Here is an 18,829-nt window from a genome sequence, read left to right as displayed (position 1 = left end):
ACGTTGGCAATAAGTTGCGTACACCTATTTGACCTTGAACATAGTTTTGGTAATAAATTATAATACGAATAATAAAATATTAATGATAAAAATGAGTAAAAATAGCTTGCATGTCTGCAGGGCTACAAATGGTTCGCATATTGAGGTGTGGTCGTGTTAAAATAACTTTTATTTTATTACCTTTCATTTAATGTATTAGCATAGCCTTCTCTATGGTATCAGTCGTTAAACAGTAGTTTGTATCTAGTACAATAAATAAATAAATTTTCTAACTAGGTAAGTTTTTTGCAGACCCTGTATAAAAAAAAAAAACTAAAGATTTTACTAAACTGTATCCAAAAAAGTTATTATCGTCCGTTAGCACGATGATTCCCAAAAATCATCCGATTTAATGGAATTTGGTACAAACATTACTTTTATTTGTGAATCAAGAGATGGACTATTTATCATTTAGTTTGTATTGTAAGTGACTTAGCCTATTGCTTTTGCTTAATGGCTTAATGAATCATTGAATCATCTAAACGTACATTTATTTATTAAAACGAGTTATTAAAAGCATGATCGGCATGATAAGGCCGGCCATAGGAACGGTTGCTTTATAGGTATTTTGCCGGTAAGAATATTTTTTTTTTTTCATTTTTAACCCTCAAAACATACAATTTTACAATTGTATCATTAAAGAATTTTGTAGAGCTTAAAAACTAATAATTTAGTACATTAAAATGTTTTTTACAGTTATTGGTTACGGAGAAAATTAAAAAATGTAAATTAAAAAACCTCAAGTTATTCCAATAGCGAAGATGTTTAATTATTGTTTTTACCTTATTTATAGACACATTTTTATAAAATTGGGTAAATTGATTTGTTTCTTATCATACTATTATTATTTTATATACTATATTACCCTCCCTGTAGCAGAAAACCTAGGTACCAGTTAAACCTAATGTTATTTGAATAGGTTTGTGAAAATCAAATCAAGCTACTGGAAATTCGCTTAGTCTGCAGGTTTGCTGAGGTGGGGATATTTTCATTCATACTTTCATTTATTTTCTATTAATAACAAATAAACTGGCATACTCTCTAATTCAATACGGTGTTTGCTTCAAACAACTATATTGTGGACATATTGAAAAAACCACAATTTTTATACGTCTTTGGAAAATTTATTTATTTTGATGGTCTGTATTATGACTATTATTTACGCTACATACTTGCTGTTGGGCTTAAACTGCCACAAATTTATTCTTCTTTAATGTAATAATATAAAATTTCCGGTAAAATCAACGGTTCGCAAGATTGAGTGAAAAACAATAGGAATTGCCATATTTTTTTATAATTCGATAACAAGTGGCGCGCCCCGCGGCGAGCGGCAGTATCTCGAGGTGGATAACTTGGATTTTATGTTATGGGCCCAATACTAACAACATATCCAAAAATCAGAACTACCCGACCTTTTGCACAGCAACCCCATTTTTTCTGACAGATTTACTGGACTATTAGGAAATTCATCCATATCAATATTTTTCGGCAAATCTACATACTCTAAGCATCATTTTGATGTGCTATATGCCTATATTTTTATTCGGTAAATGGCGTTAACCGTTTACATAAAATTTGATTGTATCACTTTAATAGATGCCCTATCTCGCTTCGTTTTCCGGTTGTCAGCGTGTATGTATGTTTTAACCATAGGATTTATAAAATACCCCCCGCCGCAGCAAACCTGCAGACTAAGCGAATTTCCATTAGCCTGGTAGGATTTACACTAAAATGCCTTCTTAAAAATATCATATTTATTCCCTATTTAAATAGAATTAGTTTAACGAGTACTTAGGTTTGCTGAAACAAGGAGGGTAAAAAGGTGTTTTTTAATGTTAATAGTTTAGTAAGAAATAAATGTATTTTCCAAATTCGATCAAAATATGTTCATAATCAAGCAAACTACAACAGTTGACTTATTCTCCATAAGAATAATAAGAATGAGGATTTTAAATTTACAGTTTTTTGGAATTTTCTCCGTAACCATTAGGCGCACAATAACGCTTCAATATACAAAATTATTTGTTTTTTTACGCTCTACAAAATGGTTTGAAAAGAAATTGTAAAATTGTGTGTTTTTAGGGTCAAAAATGGGAAAAACCTATTTTTACCCCATAAAACCCCCGTTCCCATAGTCCGATCATGCTGGTTCGCAAACTCGTTCGAATAAATGTAGGTTTACACGTTTGTACCAAATTTCATCAAAATCGGATCATTTTTGCTCGAGTTATCAGGAGCGCAGCGAACGCGCTCCAACCTAAAGGCGAGTGAGCGTAGCGAACAAACTTCAACCAGGACGTGATTGAGCCATGCGAACGAGATAATCTTGAAAATTAAGAAGTTAAACGGGGCAAAGCCCGCGGGTTACAGCTAGTATAAATATAAATATCAATGAAGACAATATTATGTTACAAGTTAGAAAAGTTTTATAATGTCATATGTTATTTATTTATTTACATATTTTATTTTGATTTTTCTTTACTTTGAAAATGGCCTTAGAGCCGAAACTATAGTCAGTAAATATTTTAATAAATTATTTTACTTGGGTACTATAATAGGTATAACTTATAGCCTAACTACGGTTAAACTTTTAAGACACACCAACTTAACGTTTAGCAAGTTCAGCAGCAATATTGTTGTGCCTTATCAATAGTTTTTGGAAATAGGTACTGTAGAATAGGTATCCTACACCGTATTAAATTGGAAATTGTTAATTTACCAAGTACAAGTATTAATGCCAATTACGATTTTTTTATTAAGTAAAAATTATATTTTCATCTTTGTATCTTTAGTACACATTATTTAATTGAATAATCAAATTGGGCATTGAATGGTGCAAACACAAACAACCACATGTAAGACAACAAACAAAAGAATTGGTTATCAAGTCACCAAGGACTAAAAGATTCAGTAGTAAACACATGTTTCAATTGCTATATATTATTAGGCAAGCATGTTTCTTTAAAACCTTTTTTCTCAGCTCGTGTGCATCGCAGGGAAAATCTACTCAAACTGATAGAAAGATATTTTCATGTAGATGTGCAGAATCCCTAAATAGGCTATAAAAATAAGCACAAAAAATTAATTAAAAACAAATCTATTACATTACTTGTTTACATTAATGTATTACATTAATGTACAAGACTTAAGAAAATGTTAGAACTCGCGTGAAATAAAGAACTTTTACAAAATATTATCTAATAAAAAACTGATTTAATTCTGATAAATAACAATATTTAAAACATTTTCTCTGTATTGTTATGTTCTTGATCACTTTCTAATTCTTACCACAACTTTTCTCAATTGTTTAAATAAATTAAAACATAAAACATCTGTTCATAAAAACAAAGACTAACAAATTATTATATTTGATGTAGATTATTATTGAATTTGTACTATATAAAAAATAACTCAATTTCCAACATCCTCCCCACCTTGGAATTTTGCTTTACGTCATCAAAATTTCAAACATAACTATTTACATATTTCTTTTAAGTTGACGATTCCATTTTCCTAGGGATTTTTATCTTCTTCCCTCTTCTTGTTTCTGTAGGAGTTGATGAATTATCTTCTGTTTCAATATGTACATCCTGTTTCCTTGACATGTCTTATGAATTTATTTTCATAGAGTCAAGAAATATGAATCCTCTTCCTTTTTAGCGAATTTCCCATATAGGGAATAAGCTATTACCGTAGTACTCATGGTAAGACCTGGACGCGGGACCAATTTTTTTTTTCGTTTTGAGGTCCCTAGAGGCCAAAAACACCATCCGTTCAAATTCATATATATATATATATATTTATATATATATATATATATGTGTCCGTCAGCACGATAACTCGAGCAAAAATGAAACGATTTTGATGAAATTTGGTACAAACGTGTAAACGTACGTTTATTCGAACGAGTTCGCGATCCAGCATGATCGGACCATGGGAACGGGGGTTTACGGGGGGTTTTATGGGGTAAAAAAAGGTTTTTCCCATTTTTGACCCAAAAAACATAAAATTTAGCAATTTCTTTCCAAACCATTTTGTAGAGCTTAAAAAAACAAATAATTTAGTATATTGAAGCGTTGTTATGCGCCTAATGGTTACGGAGAAAATTCCAAAAAATTGTAAATTTAAAATTCCCATGTTATTCTTATGGAGAATAAGTAAACTGTTGTAGTTTGCTTGTTTGTGAACATATTTTGATCAAATTTGGAAAATGTTTTTATTTCTTACTAACTTAACTATTCACATTTTACAAAAAAAAAAAACAGTTTTACCCTCCCTGATGCAGCAAACCTAAGTACTTGTTAAACTAATTCTATTTAAATCAAGAATAAGTTAAATGTTATATTTTTAAGTAGACATTTCAGTGTAAATCCAATCAGTCAAATGGAAATTCGCTTAGTCTGCAGGTTTGCTGCGGCGGGGGTATTTTTCAATATATACAAGCACTGCATGATACCTTTTCTTAAATCTTGATCTCTTTGATGATGTTTTCATCCTTCTCACATGTTGTATCCACATATCTCCCCACCATAGGACACTCGGAGGATCGAACTTCCAAGTTATTTGATGGATTTCAAATTTCTGTTTCATGGTTTTCCAATCCAGCGGCTTCCTGAATGTCATTACACGGGATGGTATTAAATTTAAGAAATTTGAACCTCTTGCAAAACATTTGTCTAAAGAATTACCTCTTTTGTTCTTTGTAGACCAATCAAACACTGGCTTTATTTTTGTAGTTAAGCTACTGTCTTTTGTCACTGGGCGATGGCATCGCCGCGATGCAGCAATTGATGAACCGTTGTCGACTCTGCTGGATCTGAAACAATTTCTCTAACACAGTCACTTAATTTGTTAGGAGTATTTAGTCTTTTGCTTGATGACAAATTGACTTCATATCTGTTTTCAACGTTCACCGCTACATTTTCTTTAAAAAGTTGAAACACTTCTGCATCAATGGAGTCTCTCTGTTTCACCCCAATAGGATCCCTTCTTCTGATTGTCTCCCAGCTCCCTAGATCTCTGAATTCTGGTTTACTCTGGCAAAATAAAGTTAGAAGAGACGTATTACGACTTCCACTGCGTGGTTGTTTTCCCATCACGGTCCATCCAAGGTACGTTTCAATAGCAACTAATTTGTCGTCAATCCTCTGGATAGTTCCTGTATACAAATCCACTAACACATCTGCACCAAGTATCATTTTTACATCTGGTACATTTTCACCTACATCAGTTAAAATAATGTTCTTTTCTTTCAAGATGTCGAAATACTCTTCACTCTTAAGCCTAGGTACATGGTTGCTAATTGTTTCTTGATCTGTCACAGGAATAGAGATCTTGAAAGAGTTATTTACATTCTGAAGAGTCACTAGGTAATTTTTATGAGATTTTTGTTTTAGATTTACCCCGCCAAACAAACTATGATTAATGACTTCACTACCTGTTTCTTTTAGACCCAATTTAGTGACACAGTCCTTAGTAATGTAGGACCTCTGTGAACCTGGATCTAAAAGTACTCTTCCCAAATACTCTTTACCTTTCTCGTCTGCAACCTTAACTAATAGAGTTTGTAATAGAGTTTCTCCTGTACCATTTCCTAAATTACTGAGTATCTCTGACTTAGGCTTAGTTATACTCTGCTGCAGTAAGACTGGTTTGTCAACATCAATTTTAGATCGAGGTCTACTTTCATATAAGTCCCTACACATGATCCCATAATGCCTTTTACCACAGAAGAGACATTTGACAAACACCTTGCACTTTTTTGCTGAGTGACCTTGCTTCAAGCACACAAAGCAGCAATTTTTCTTTTTCAGATGCTCCTTTCTTCCATCTAAAGTTAATTTTTGAAAATATGAACAATCTTGAGCATTGTGCCCTCCTTTAGAACAATAAGTGCAGTTACTCACCAACCTTCTAGGACCCTCTGTACCAGTTGTCAATAGAGCTGCTACCGTAGGTTCATTCTGACGAGTTTCATGTACAGTTGACATTTTCTTTTGGCTGCTGCATTTGCTGTTGTTGTCTCCTGGAGTGGCAGATTTAAAACTCGAACGAGCAAGCGCCAGCCTCTCTTCACTCTCCACCTCAGCCTTTAGAAAATCAAGAAGTTCTTCTAGAAAATTACTAGAAATTACTAGATCTGACGATGTAGAAGTTGAAGGTGTGTGTAGTAACCTACTTGAACGATGCCGCTCCCAGGCTCGTAATATTTCTTCGGGCAAAGCAGATTCTACCAGAGGATACAGCATTGAAGCGTACTTGTCTGAAGTGACTCCTAAAGTTTCAAGTGCCCTTAACTGTGTTTCTAGTTTGTCATACAGTCGGCACAGTTTAGTATTAGGACCTAGCGTTGCTTGTTGGAGCATTAAACTGAGCAGTTCCCTCACATATACTTCTATTAAAAAGTCATCCCTACCAAATCTTGCTTTTAATTGTTCTAGGGCCTTAACATAATTAGTTCTGGATGGGGGGAAACTTTCTACTAATTCCCTAGGGGATGATCCTGGTTTTAAAGATTGGATGAGGTATTGGAACTTATCCTCAGGTTCTAGATCAGGATCCTCATGGACCTTCTTAAACTGCCCCCAAAACCCTATCCAATTTTTTACATCTCCATCAAACTGGTTTAATTGTAATTTAGGTAGACTTGAGCCCTTCTTAGATACTAATTTAAGACTGTGAACGGTATCCCCGACTTCACTTCTTGACTGTTGGCTTAGGCCAACCTGAATAATGAAATGGCCATAAGCTCTCATTGAAGATAACATGTCTCTGTAAGATTCTGTAGTATCAAACTCATCTTCTAAGTCTTCTTCTTTTGTTGCAAGATTTTCAAACAAGGCTTCCTTGATGTCTTCATCTTGCTTAAAAAGCCTTTCAGCTTTATCTTGCAACTTGTTTAGATTACTTTTAATTGTTACTTCATCTTTAATATCTTCAGCCAGTAATTTGTCCATTTCATTTCTGCACTTTGTAAAAGTTCTTCTTAGTTGAGTCCTTTCAGTCTTTATTGACCTTAGCTTATCCATTGTAAGTAAAATATAAGCTTGGTCCTACTCTGAATTTTAATTATAAAAGTCCTGTCACGGTCGCCACTATGTTAGAACTCGCGTGAAATAAAGAACTTTTACAAAATATTATCTCAAATCAAATCATTTATTTAGCCAAAAATTTAACAAAACGAGTTGCATTAGCTAAGTCACATTATTTTTAAAAGATGCCTTACATAGATCTACAATATATACAGGTATTTACAAAATGGCTTACATTATACTACAAATTACATCAAAGACTTATAAATCAACATTTACAATCGAATTCCTAGAGCTGATATGAGTTAAGAATTCCTGGACGCTGTAAGAGGTAAAATTTATCAAAAGAGATTTTAATCGTTTTTTAAATTTTGGAAGGTTTGGTTCTATCTTAAGAGAAAGTGGAAGAGAATTGAAAAGTTTTATTCCATTGTACTGTAAGTGTCTTTTACAGACACTTCATCTAATAAAGAACTGATTTAATTCTGATAAATAACAATATTTAAAACATTTTCTCTGTATTGTTATGTTCTTGATCACTTTCTAATTCTTACCACAACTCTTCTCAATTGTTTAAATAAATTAAAACATAAAACATCTGTTCATAAAAACAAAGACTAACAAATTATTATATTTGATGTAGATTATTATTGAATTTGTACTATATAAAAAATAACTCAATTTCCAACATATGGGGCTTTTTATGTGTTGACATGCTGGTGACAACGAATAAATAACAACAAATAACAACGAAATATAAACAGGAAATTGAAACAAAAATGGAAGAAATCCCAATCACATGTTTTATTTACATCGAGGGGTGAAAATATAAAACTCTGTACATTAGATATTTTGGTCGAGTTGTCAACCATTGGACGACCTCCAGTCTATATAGGCCTATCAAGCATGTTTCTTAAAAACCTTTTTTCTCAGCTTGTGTGCATCGAAGGGAAAATCTACGCATCATACTCTTTGAAAGATATTTTCCTGTAGTCATGCAGAATCCATTTAAATTAAAATAGGCTAAAAAATAAGCACAAAAAATGAATTTGAAACTAAGATTACAAAAATTAACATTGGCCTTATGGGTTGCTAACTTATGCTGGTGACAAAATAACAACAAAATATAAACAGAAAATCAAAACAAATGAAAGAAATTACAATCACATGTTTTATTTACAGCAAAATAAAGAGAAGCCTCGTGGGGGATGGGAAAAGTCTGTACATTACATATTTTTGGTAGAGTTTTCGACCACTGGCCGACCTCTATAGTATCTTTAGTTATACAACATATTGTAAAAACCAGCTAGATATGTATTTCAAAGCCTTCATATTAAGAATTGTTGTTATTTTTATTTAGCAAATTGACCCCTATTTTTATAGGCATATAAATTTAAAGCTCTTATCTTCTAGATGTGGAGTGAACATTTAAAAACGTACGTTTTCATGTCCCTGGCCTTTTACATCGTAGATACTGGATTTGTAGTTTATTATTATGCGTTTCAATATTTTTTGGGACGGGGGCAACATGTTACACACATTTATTTGGTTTTAAATAGGTTCTAGGTATTTTTTTCGTATTTTTAAAGTCTCGAAATTCACGACCATGACGTGTCTCTAGGGTGCATTTTCCAACTTTCACGCTGTTTTTAGACTAATTATTCATGCCGAAATATATAAAGCCATATTTTTATGTCATCAATGGTTATTAAACTTACAAAAAAGGAGCATATTATAATTTTCTTGTCATTGCAAACTGACTACCATGACAAAATAAGTCTGTCCCTCGATTTGGCGTCACGACCATTTGGGAAAAATTTTCAACTTTGGAGCACGACAGTGGCAAGCCTGGCGTCGATGGAGTCAGTTGGTTTTAGAGACTAGTTCGGGGTGTATGTCAGGATTGTAGTGCCGGTCGTTTCGAGTTGAAAGGAGGAATTACAAGATTAATAAAGGAAAGATTGTGTTTTTTGTAATTTTGGTGTGTCCATGACCGTACGTAGTCATTCGATGAAGTAGACATGGTGTTAATTTTTGTTTATAAGATATTTCAATTGCTAGATTAACCTAGAAGTCCACTTTGTATCCTCGAACATGAGGTGCAGGGCTACCGCCAGAACAGAGCCAAATAACACGTAATTTCACGACCAAAGTTTCACGACCATCGCGGGTTTTTTCACGACCAATCCAGCCTTATGGATTATAGTGTGTTTGGTCGTGACAATAACTTTAATATAATTGTAAATTGAACAGTTTAGTTCAATTGAAACACATATTTTTACTATAAATAACAGGATAATTGAAGGATTGTTTAGAAAGATTTAGATTATTCCAGACAATTCACGACCGTACCGCTTGTCCCTGACCATCACGTTTATGATTTCTATCATAAAAATTTCAAAAATTAAAATATCGTCATATTTCAATGTTTTATACACAAAAGAAGCACACCTCTATACAAACATAACGATTTTTCGGGTCTCAGGTAAGGTTTTTCGGAGTTATACAAACTTAAAAAGATTTTATTGGCTTTTTTCATTTTTTTGAGTTTTTTATTTTTTTCTAGAAATACCAAATATACCAAAAGCTCAGTGACCTTTTTATTGTATAATGGTCATAAAAGTAAATAAGTTTATAGCAAAACATAGTTATAAAAATAATATTAACTATTTTTAATATTCATTTAAACGTCCGTTATGGTCGTGACAGGATTTTGTGTTTTTCCACTAAAGATGCTCTTTTAAAAAGAAACTACCAAAGATATTGCGTTACCATGGACATTTTATGAAACTTCAAATGTTAATGAAAATAAAATAATAATAAAAGTTTTGAAAAAAGGGGAAAAGAATTTGCAAAGTGCTTTTCCTGAAAACGTACGTTTTTAAATTTTCACTCTGGGTGACTTTTGCAGGTTTGGATGATATCCTGCGAAAGCCCTTCAACCTATAGACCTTTAAAATTTAAGAGTTTGTGCTGAATTCTATTGTCAATAATCTGAAATTCTTTAAGTTTCCTTTTTATTTTATATCAAAACAGCTGGCCATGATACACTTTTGGATACTTTCCTGTTAAAGGGAACATTCATTATTATCGATGATTTTTAATCGATATATCGATATTTTTGTTTCCCTTTACGATCCATTACAGATTGACAACTGATCTTGTTCAGGCTAAAATCTAGTCTATTATGGATTTAAACTGTTCTAAGCTAACCTAACATTTTTTTTAACTTTATTTAATTTACAATCTGTTCAAGTTGAACAATAAGCAAATGATATAAATAGTAATACAAAAATAACTTGAAGAACATGAGCTAGTGATTGACCACCGTCAACACTAGCTAACAAAGAGAATTTTGATAACACTTTGCCGAATCTGAATCGTAGGTCCAATATCGTATGTCGCTTCAGTCTGTAAATGGTGTTGTGATTGTCCAATAAATTAAGTGCAAGATGATTTGAATGATTTTCAAATTTTATAATGTATTTTTCACTAGATTTTGTAATTTCTTCTTTTACTGTTCGAATTTGAAGATCATTGTGAAGTGTTCTGTTGATGGTAACAAACCAAGGAGCGTTGACAATTTTACGTAATAATTTTGATTGGTAACGTTGAATAATTTCAATGTTTGAGGTACTTGCTGATCCCCAAAGCTGATTTTTTTTTTTTTTTTTTTGTCCTAGGACGCTAGGCACGAGTCTGGGATTGTTTTTCACATTACTTCAGGCTAGACCTAGGCGTTGCGGCATTATCACTTGAATACCATAAGTCCAAATTGGTTTTAGAACTGCTTTGTACAGTAACAATTTATTTTGTGTACTGAGTTGTGATTTAGATCCGAGAAGCCAAGTTTAGTTGTTTTTAAATTTAGATGTTGTCTTTTAGTCCAGATATGTGCCTTCCAATTAAGCTTTGCTTTAACCTAACATGACCAACCAAATGTGCTGTACCATTTTAAAAATTCCGTTTGATTACAGAAAAGGTATATGGGGAATACTAAACGGAATTTTTAAATATTACAGCAAGTTTGGTTAAGTTTTGTTAGGTTGGTTTGGAGCAGTTTCATTTCAATTTTTTTTTTTATACTGAACAATATTTTATTTATCGTAGTTGTCAGCTGATAAGTTTCAATTCGTTAATATCAATATATCGATTGAAAATCATCGATAATAATGAATGTCCCCTTTAAAGGAAAGTACCCAATTTTGTTTACATCCATACGAAAATGAGGTTATCGTTACAGTTGGTGACGTGCAGTGAATTCAAGTAAAATATTGTAATTTTATATGTTAAAAAAAGAAGAAAACTACTTAAGTTAGATTTTGTGTTTTCATTATAATGTTTTATTAGAATTTGTAATTTTTGTGAGATGCCTCGAAGAGATCGCGCATGGAATACAAATAAAAGGGATATGAGAAATAATAATTTTCCCACTTGCTTATCAACTGCCCTTAGTCATGGACAATTCAGTAAACCCCCCTCTTTTTGAACTTGGACTAATGAATCAATGAATTTAGTTCAAGTTAACTCAGAGCAATAGAAAATTGTAAATTAATTCAGGTATATCACGGGTTTTAATGATGTTACAAAGTGATGCTGGGAGTGTCAACACTATTTACGCTAGTTGCGTACACTACTTTACCTACGACCAGTTTTTAATTACTTATAATCACTACTGGACACTTCTAAGAGAAGTTATAAGAGATTACTTGTTTTTTTTTATACTGGTATGTTTTCGTTTATAACTCCTCATTGCCACTGACATTGATGCAACGACTCATTGTGTCAATCACTAATTGCACCAATATAACAATTAAATTGGTAAACTCTGATTAGCTGAAGTTCGAAGCATTACAATTTTACTTCTTCTTTCTCAATCCTTGAACCTCATTGGTCCGTTACCCGTGTTGTTAAGTAAATTATTGCTGTAGCAAAGCACATGTACAGCAGCTAGCATAGGATAAAAGCTGATAGGCTACGGTACTATAACAATTTTCAAATTCTAGTATTCAATTAAGGAACGCGGCAGCGTTCCGCCCCGCCAAGTCCCCCAGCGGTACACAGCTGCTGCAGTGTATATATACATGACGTGACAAAGTGGCTTTTTTACTCGTCTATAGCTCTGAAGAAACAAAAGCTATTAAAATAATTGTTCATCTACTGGATAGGGGCAATCATTCTCAACAAAATAAAAAAAAAGAATTTAAAAAACGGTTGTGTTTGAGCCAAGAAAAACTAGTTTGAAAATTCACAAATTTTCCGTGTTCTCCTTCTTCTCCTTAAATGTTGACGGACCTACAGCCCAAACCACTGGCTCAATTTTAATGTTTTTTATGTTGTTTGAAAGCCCTTAGCGTGTAGATGTGCCTTTTGAGGGTCTCAAGTCGGTGCGTTGACCCATAAACCCTTGGCAAGCCCTCAAAGTACGAGTTTGGCCCATTTAAATAACATGGGATTAAAATCAAAACAAAAGAAGGACCAGCTGCGATTAAATCTTAATTAATTAAATGTTAGAGAAATTCATAGGAACAGCTGAAAAATTATTTTAATCCTACTAATATTATAAATGAGAAAGTTTGGATGTATGGATGTATGGATGTATGTTTGTGACAAGTGAACGCGAAAAATACTGGTCGGATTGGGTTGAAATTTGGCATGATGATAGCTCACATTCCCGATTAACATATAGGCATATTCTTATTTCAAAAATCCTTTTGGGCTCCACCCCAGTGGCTCTGGAGTTTCCCATGTTAACCTTATGAGAAATGAAATTATTGAATCTTAACAGCTGTTTCAATTAAACAAGTTGGTTCTGTTCTGTGATGTTCAATAGCATTAAAGTTACAAAAATTACCAACAGGGTGCAGCACTATTATTTCTTTTACAATTTATGACAACAGCTAATTTGCAACCAAAAGGTGAGTGAGCGTAGCGAACGAACTTCAACCTGGAGGCGAGTTAGCGTAGCGAACGAGCTAACCTGAAGGCAAGTGAGCGCAGCGAACGAGCTCCAACCTAAAGGTGAGTGAGCGTAGCGAACGAGCTCCAACCTAAAGGTGAGTGAGCGTAGCGAACAAACTTCAACCAGGACGTGATTGAGCCATGCGAACGAGATAATCTTGAAAATTAAGAAGTTAAACGGGGCAAAGCCCGCGGGTTACAGCTAGTACTTTTATAAAGTATTTTTTTCAGGTATACTGAATGATTTGAACTACTTACTATATAAAATTACTTAGAGCAGTGATATTCCCCGATACTTTCCATTGAAAAATGCAGTGTACCGATGGTACACTGGTACAGCAGCTCGTCATTTTTAACAGTTTAATACTACTTATCAAAATATATGAAACCTAGGAACTTGAAACTTAGAACTAGTACGCTAGTACTAAGGTTTGTTCTATGTTTTGATACACTAAAACAAATAAAACGATCGGGAAAATCACTCGACATATGTTAAACAAGCAATTAAAAAGTGATATGTAAATTTAGGATAAATGAGTTATTCAATATTTGTTTTGCCTTATGCTATTTCTAACAAACCTAATTAGTTTGATTACATTTTTACATCTCTAATAAGGGCTCAATTTACACTAGTCTTTAGATATACGGGTTTAATTATTAGAACACTTATGTAACATCAACACATTTTATGTTGTTCAAGATGAGCATTGATGAAATTTGAAACTGAGTTTAAGCCCAGTGGGTTTGTTAAATAGTAATTTTGGTACGTGTGTCAAAAAGTTTTTAATCTGTTTAAAGCAGATAAGACCAAAAATGTAGAATTTAGTTCTACATTAACAATATTATTGAAATTAATTGAGATGTAGTTGTGGTCTATATATCAGAGAAAAGAGGATTTTTATTTTAACTGTTAATTTTCTACAAAAATAAATAAAATCTAACAAAAAACCACTAAGTGGTAACACTTTCCCCGCCAAGTCAGCAATCCAAAAAAGTTAATAAATCATTACTTTTTCCGCCAAGAAAAACAATGTAATGTATGTAAGTTTGGCAACTTGGCGGCAGACTTTTGCTCGATCCCTTTAAAAAATACCATAAAACTAGTTTCATTGAGCAAGTATCCCTCCCATTGGTACATTGCTAGGTGAGAGCTTATTTTACAAAATTTGACCTTATTTGTGCCACATTTCATAAATTATACTTAGTTGGACTAATTAATTAGAGAAGTTGATTTGTGAAATTATCCACGAACGTAACTTAAATGAAAAAAACCAAGCAAAAGTCTGCCGCCAAGTTGCCAAACTTACATACATTACATTGTTTTTCTTGGCGGAAAAAGTAATGATTTATTAACTTTTTTGGATTGCTGACTTGGCGGGGAAAGTGTTACCACTTAGTGGTTTTTTGTTAGATTCATATTTACAGGAAAACATACAAGATAAAGTGAAGCAGCTGGCACATGAGCTGCAAGAGGTTTTGGAATGCCCAGTGTGCTCTGAGACGATGGATTCCACCTTAAGACAATGCATGAAAGGACATGGAGTATGCAGACCATGTGCAAGAAAGATAGACAAATGTCCAACTTGTAAGCAAGAGTTAGCCTTGGCACTTCATAAGAACACCTTGTTGAACCAATTACTAGATCTCATTCCTAAGCTTTGCCCTTATGCTGAGGAAGGCTGTGTCTCAGTGATCGTGAACCATGAGCATCAGACCTACTGTGAATATCGACCAACTGAGTGTAAGGTGTGGTCGTGTAAGTGGAGTGGGTGTGTCAAAGACTTACTCCAACACTTGAAAAACGTAATGAAACCCCATTCGATTAAGCTTGCGGCAATCAGTTGTTTTCTGAGCAAGTTTGTTAAAACATAGTGTGGCATAAAATAATCTTATTTGATTGTACTGTGTAAGGTATAAGAAAATCATACACTTATCTAAAAAGTCCTGTATTTTAAATATCAAACTAAACCTATGACAGTGAATGCATTGGGCATACAATTATTTTTAACTCAAGAATATGCTTCCACAAGACTACTTGCACGACACTCTACATACAATAGGTAAAATTATTATAAATTTTGTTTATTTTGTACAAAATTATACATGGCAACTAAAAAAAAATTAAATAATAAACAACTTCAAAGACTTTACATTATTCCAGTTAAGAAAATTATATACAAAATTTGATATAATATTTTACATTGTGCAAATAATAACAATGAGATCGTACATTAAATAACATATACAATAATAATAATTACTCCTTACAGTTGGCCCCCAGCAATTACAACACTATCCTGGCTGCCTAAATCTTGAGTGATAACTCATGTTTCTCATGCATATTTCTGTATAAAAAATATAAAATTAGAAATACTTTATTTTAACAACATGCAAATAAGTTACATTAAAAACAAAATAATACAACTTACTTAAAATTAAAAAAAATAAATAATTAAAATTTTTGTTTGGTTGTTTACCAATATTGATATTCCCTATTAATTAAAACTATTATAACTTAACTATATTTATAATTTATTAAATTGTTCAGTTTTATTCAAAGACAATGGCAACAATTGATTTAGGTGTGCTGTGCAGATAACGACAACACTTTAGCACCAACACGTATACAGTATATCATTTGTCAGACAGCCTTAGTCACTTGCAATGCTCAAAAGAGTGACTTTCATTTAAAGCCTGTACTCTTAAAAGCTCAAATTATTTTTAATATGATCACTTTGGAACCATATCGATTTATTAACTAACTTAAGACTGAATATGAGGTGAACAATTTAGAATTAATATTAGAAAGGTAATAAATAACTAAAATAATCGACTAGATTCTTAGTGTAAAACTTGTATCATGACTATAACACTAACACTTCATAGTAAACATCCCTCCTCGATATCAAGCACAGTTAAATACTGGGTTAAATTCAGAAATCTACATCTGGTTAGAGTAGTAAGCTACATAGAGGCAAACAAACACCAAGCAATCTCCATCATTAGTTTCCCTGGAACCAAGTTAAAATTTAATTAATAGGCCCACACCATCAATGGTAAAGTCATATTTTATGAATACTCATTCTAAAGGGCTATATAGTGTATAGATTTGTTCATATAGAAAATAATGATAAACTTTTTAAAACATAACATGAAGAAATAAGAATGATATATATATATATATTGTATAAAGCAAATATTAAAAATAAATTGTTCACCAAATATGTTAATATAATACAAATGCAATCTGAATCAAAGTCTCCTTGTTGTATTTTAATACATTGAAATTAAGATAAATAAAGAAAATAAGCATGCGTTATGTCTATACAATCAGAAATGCCAACACTTTTCTTTGGAAAAAAAGAAAATTCACCTTACTTTATAGTTTTTATGTATTTGGGTCAGATTAACACTTTTTAACACGCTCACTGCAGCATACATCATACAGGCGCTTGCCAATGGGCCGGAAAGGCCGAATCAGCGAATGCAATTGGCATTCAAATATTTCAGTCTGAAAAATCACAAAAGGGGGGGGGGTTATTGTGCTGCATTACCCCCAGAGTGGACGTAGTTCACTGAAACACCCAAGGGTAGCAGCACTGGCTGGATCCGTAGCCTGGTTTCTTTGTAATGTGGCTCGAAGAGAGAAAATATTCGAAACCAGGACAAAAGCATTGCAAGATGGGATTTTACGGGAAATTTTAGTACCAACCTACACCTATATAAAGCTTGCATTCAAAGCTAATGGCTGGCAACGATCATAACGTTCCGCGTAAATGGCTGAGCTCACTAAGTTAAATCATAGATAAAACATACTCCCTTAGTAGATTTCTCATCCTTATGGAACAGCTGAAGACAATTTTATTGTTAGTTCTGTACGGTTTATGTAGAGGTCGTGTTTTGTTTACAATTTGTTTCCCGTTATTACAGCCATTTAAAACCTCGTTTAACCAAATAATACCATCTAATCATAAACAATAATTTGTCCCCTAGTTATATAACCAAACAGTAAAGCACAAATCAAGAAATTAACACTAAAATAATAGAAACAAAGTTTCGTCGACACTAGCGCCTTTGTGTCACGTACATGAACTAGACACGAAAAACGTGCTTCAAAATTTACAATGGGATGAGAAGTCTACTTGTGTTGGTTAGTCTATGGTTAAATCATGGGAACGGCTGATTACAACCACGCAGCAGCGAACGTGTTAAATCAGTATTTTGTTAACTTAGTAAAAACTAGGATACACTTGGAGATTAGTCATAGAGGCTAGATCTAAATTTGGTATCAAAACGAAAGATGTATGTTCGAGAGACTTTGACACATTCACAAACAAACAAGTTATTATCATTTCCCTTTTGTAATTGCACTTAGATAAAACTAAAATTCTGAAGTTACGGGTTGAATCTACAAATAAACTGTTATTATAGAGATAAAACAAAAAAAAAATTGTTTACTTAAACACTACTACTTAGTCCGAAGGTCTATTTACATTTTTACAATCTTTAAATTGAGTAGGGTCTAAAAAGCATATCACTTTCAATTTAATCTAATATTTTCTTTCATGAAACAATAATGGTTTTTGACATGTAGGAACATATGTGACAATATAAATCTAACATTAATCAGTCACATTTCAGATATAAATTTTAGAAAAGGTAAAACAACAATTATAACTCCCCATTTATACAGTAGTTTAACAAAAATAATTATTATAACCATCAAAACTAAGAAAATATATGATGAAGTAATGTACATAATTAATCAAGTAACAGAAATACGGTAGTAATGAATACTAAATACTTTCTTATATTTAACACTAGAGTGATAACAACATCACTTCTCAGCTCTTAACTCAGTTCTGAGAGCTCAAAGATCGCAATAAAAACATCAGTCACATAGTTTCTACATTTAATCACAGAGTTATGTTCATTAAAAAGAACATAATCGAGAAAGTGACTTTACCAAAAAATATCTTTGGTATTTCATTAGAAATCCACATATATAATAAAAATATTGCCTTAAAAACTCTAGACGCGTTCAAGTCACATCAAATAAAAAAGGAATGTGTTTTCGTCGAACTGCATCATAAAGCACATTAAGTACATGATCGAACTCCGGGTAACAGAGGAATGTTTAATTAATAAGTACACATAAACGACCGTAATGAACACTTGGGAAAACGCGTTTTCGATGTTTGTGCACAGTTTATAAAAAATATCGCCTAAGAGCCACACGGTGGCTGGAGGGAAATGGCACGCGAGGCCGAAGCCTAACCTCAACACCACGACTCTGATGCTGCGTTGTGAAAGTTGTCTTCCTCTTCATCACTAGGATCTTCCCCGTACATGTCTGCCAACTTGCGGAACCTTGGGCCGAAGTTGGACAAGTAGTCAAAGTTGAGGTCACCTTCGTCTGTACCTGCAATACACAGATGTCCTCATAAATGTCATACTAATACTGAAAAAATCATAGGTACGCTCACAACAATTGGACATCACAACATTAAAGGATAGTTGTACTAAAATCTTACCGTTAAAATCTGACAAACAGCAAGCTTATTTACCTAAAACATATGGGATATGGCAGTGAATCTTTCCACAAGTGTGACGTCATGGATCCTGCTGCATGGCCTATTTTTATTGTGGAGCCTTGGTCTTAGCAGTAAGACCTAAAAGTAATAGCTTATTCCCTATATAAGAAATTCGCTAACAGCTGGTCGATGCAATTAACAACTGTTAGTTTATTAAACATGATTGAAATAAACAAAAAGGTAGTCTAACATTTGAATAAACAT

At 32.9% G+C, this 18,829-nt stretch overlaps 3 protein-coding genes across 3 annotated transcripts in view; 1 reads left to right on the top strand and 2 right to left on the bottom strand.

Moving 5' to 3' along the window:
* Positions 1–4,793: 4,793 nt before the first annotated feature.
* LOC128983987 (uncharacterized) lies at positions 4,794–7,067 on the bottom strand. The gene has a single exon (XM_054403269.1). The coding sequence runs from the start codon at positions 7,065–7,067 to the stop codon at positions 4,794–4,796; it is 2,274 nt and encodes a 757-aa protein (XP_054259244.1).
* Positions 7,068–7,255: 188 nt separating this feature from the next.
* LOC128983986 (E3 ubiquitin-protein ligase SIAH2-like) lies at positions 7,256–15,340 on the top strand. Its single transcript, XM_054403267.1, has 3 exons — positions 7,256–7,285; positions 14,457–14,777; positions 15,302–15,340. Exons 1-3 carry the CDS (start codon positions 7,256–7,258, stop codon positions 15,338–15,340), a joined length of 390 nt encoding a protein of 129 aa, XP_054259242.1.
* The window catches only part of LOC128986792 (DE-cadherin-like), a 478,258-nt gene continuing 474,390 nt past the window's right edge, over positions 14,962–18,829 (bottom strand). The window contains exon 27 of the mRNA XM_054407314.1: positions 14,962–18,453. Within this exon, the coding sequence (XP_054263289.1) occupies positions 18,311–18,453 (143 nt within the window). The 3' untranslated portion in view covers positions 14,962–18,310. The remainder of the gene's footprint in view (positions 18,454–18,829) is intronic.

This window comes from Macrosteles quadrilineatus, unplaced genomic scaffold, assembly GCF_028750875.1.
Source record: "Macrosteles quadrilineatus isolate MER2022 unplaced genomic scaffold, UCM_ALF_1.0 Scaffold_2__2_contigs__length_208266976, whole genome shotgun sequence".
Taxonomy (NCBI): Eukaryota; Metazoa; Arthropoda; class Insecta; order Hemiptera; family Cicadellidae; genus Macrosteles; species Macrosteles quadrilineatus.
Note: the sequence above shows the minus strand (reverse complement) of the source record. Positions and strands in the feature narration are given on the sequence as shown.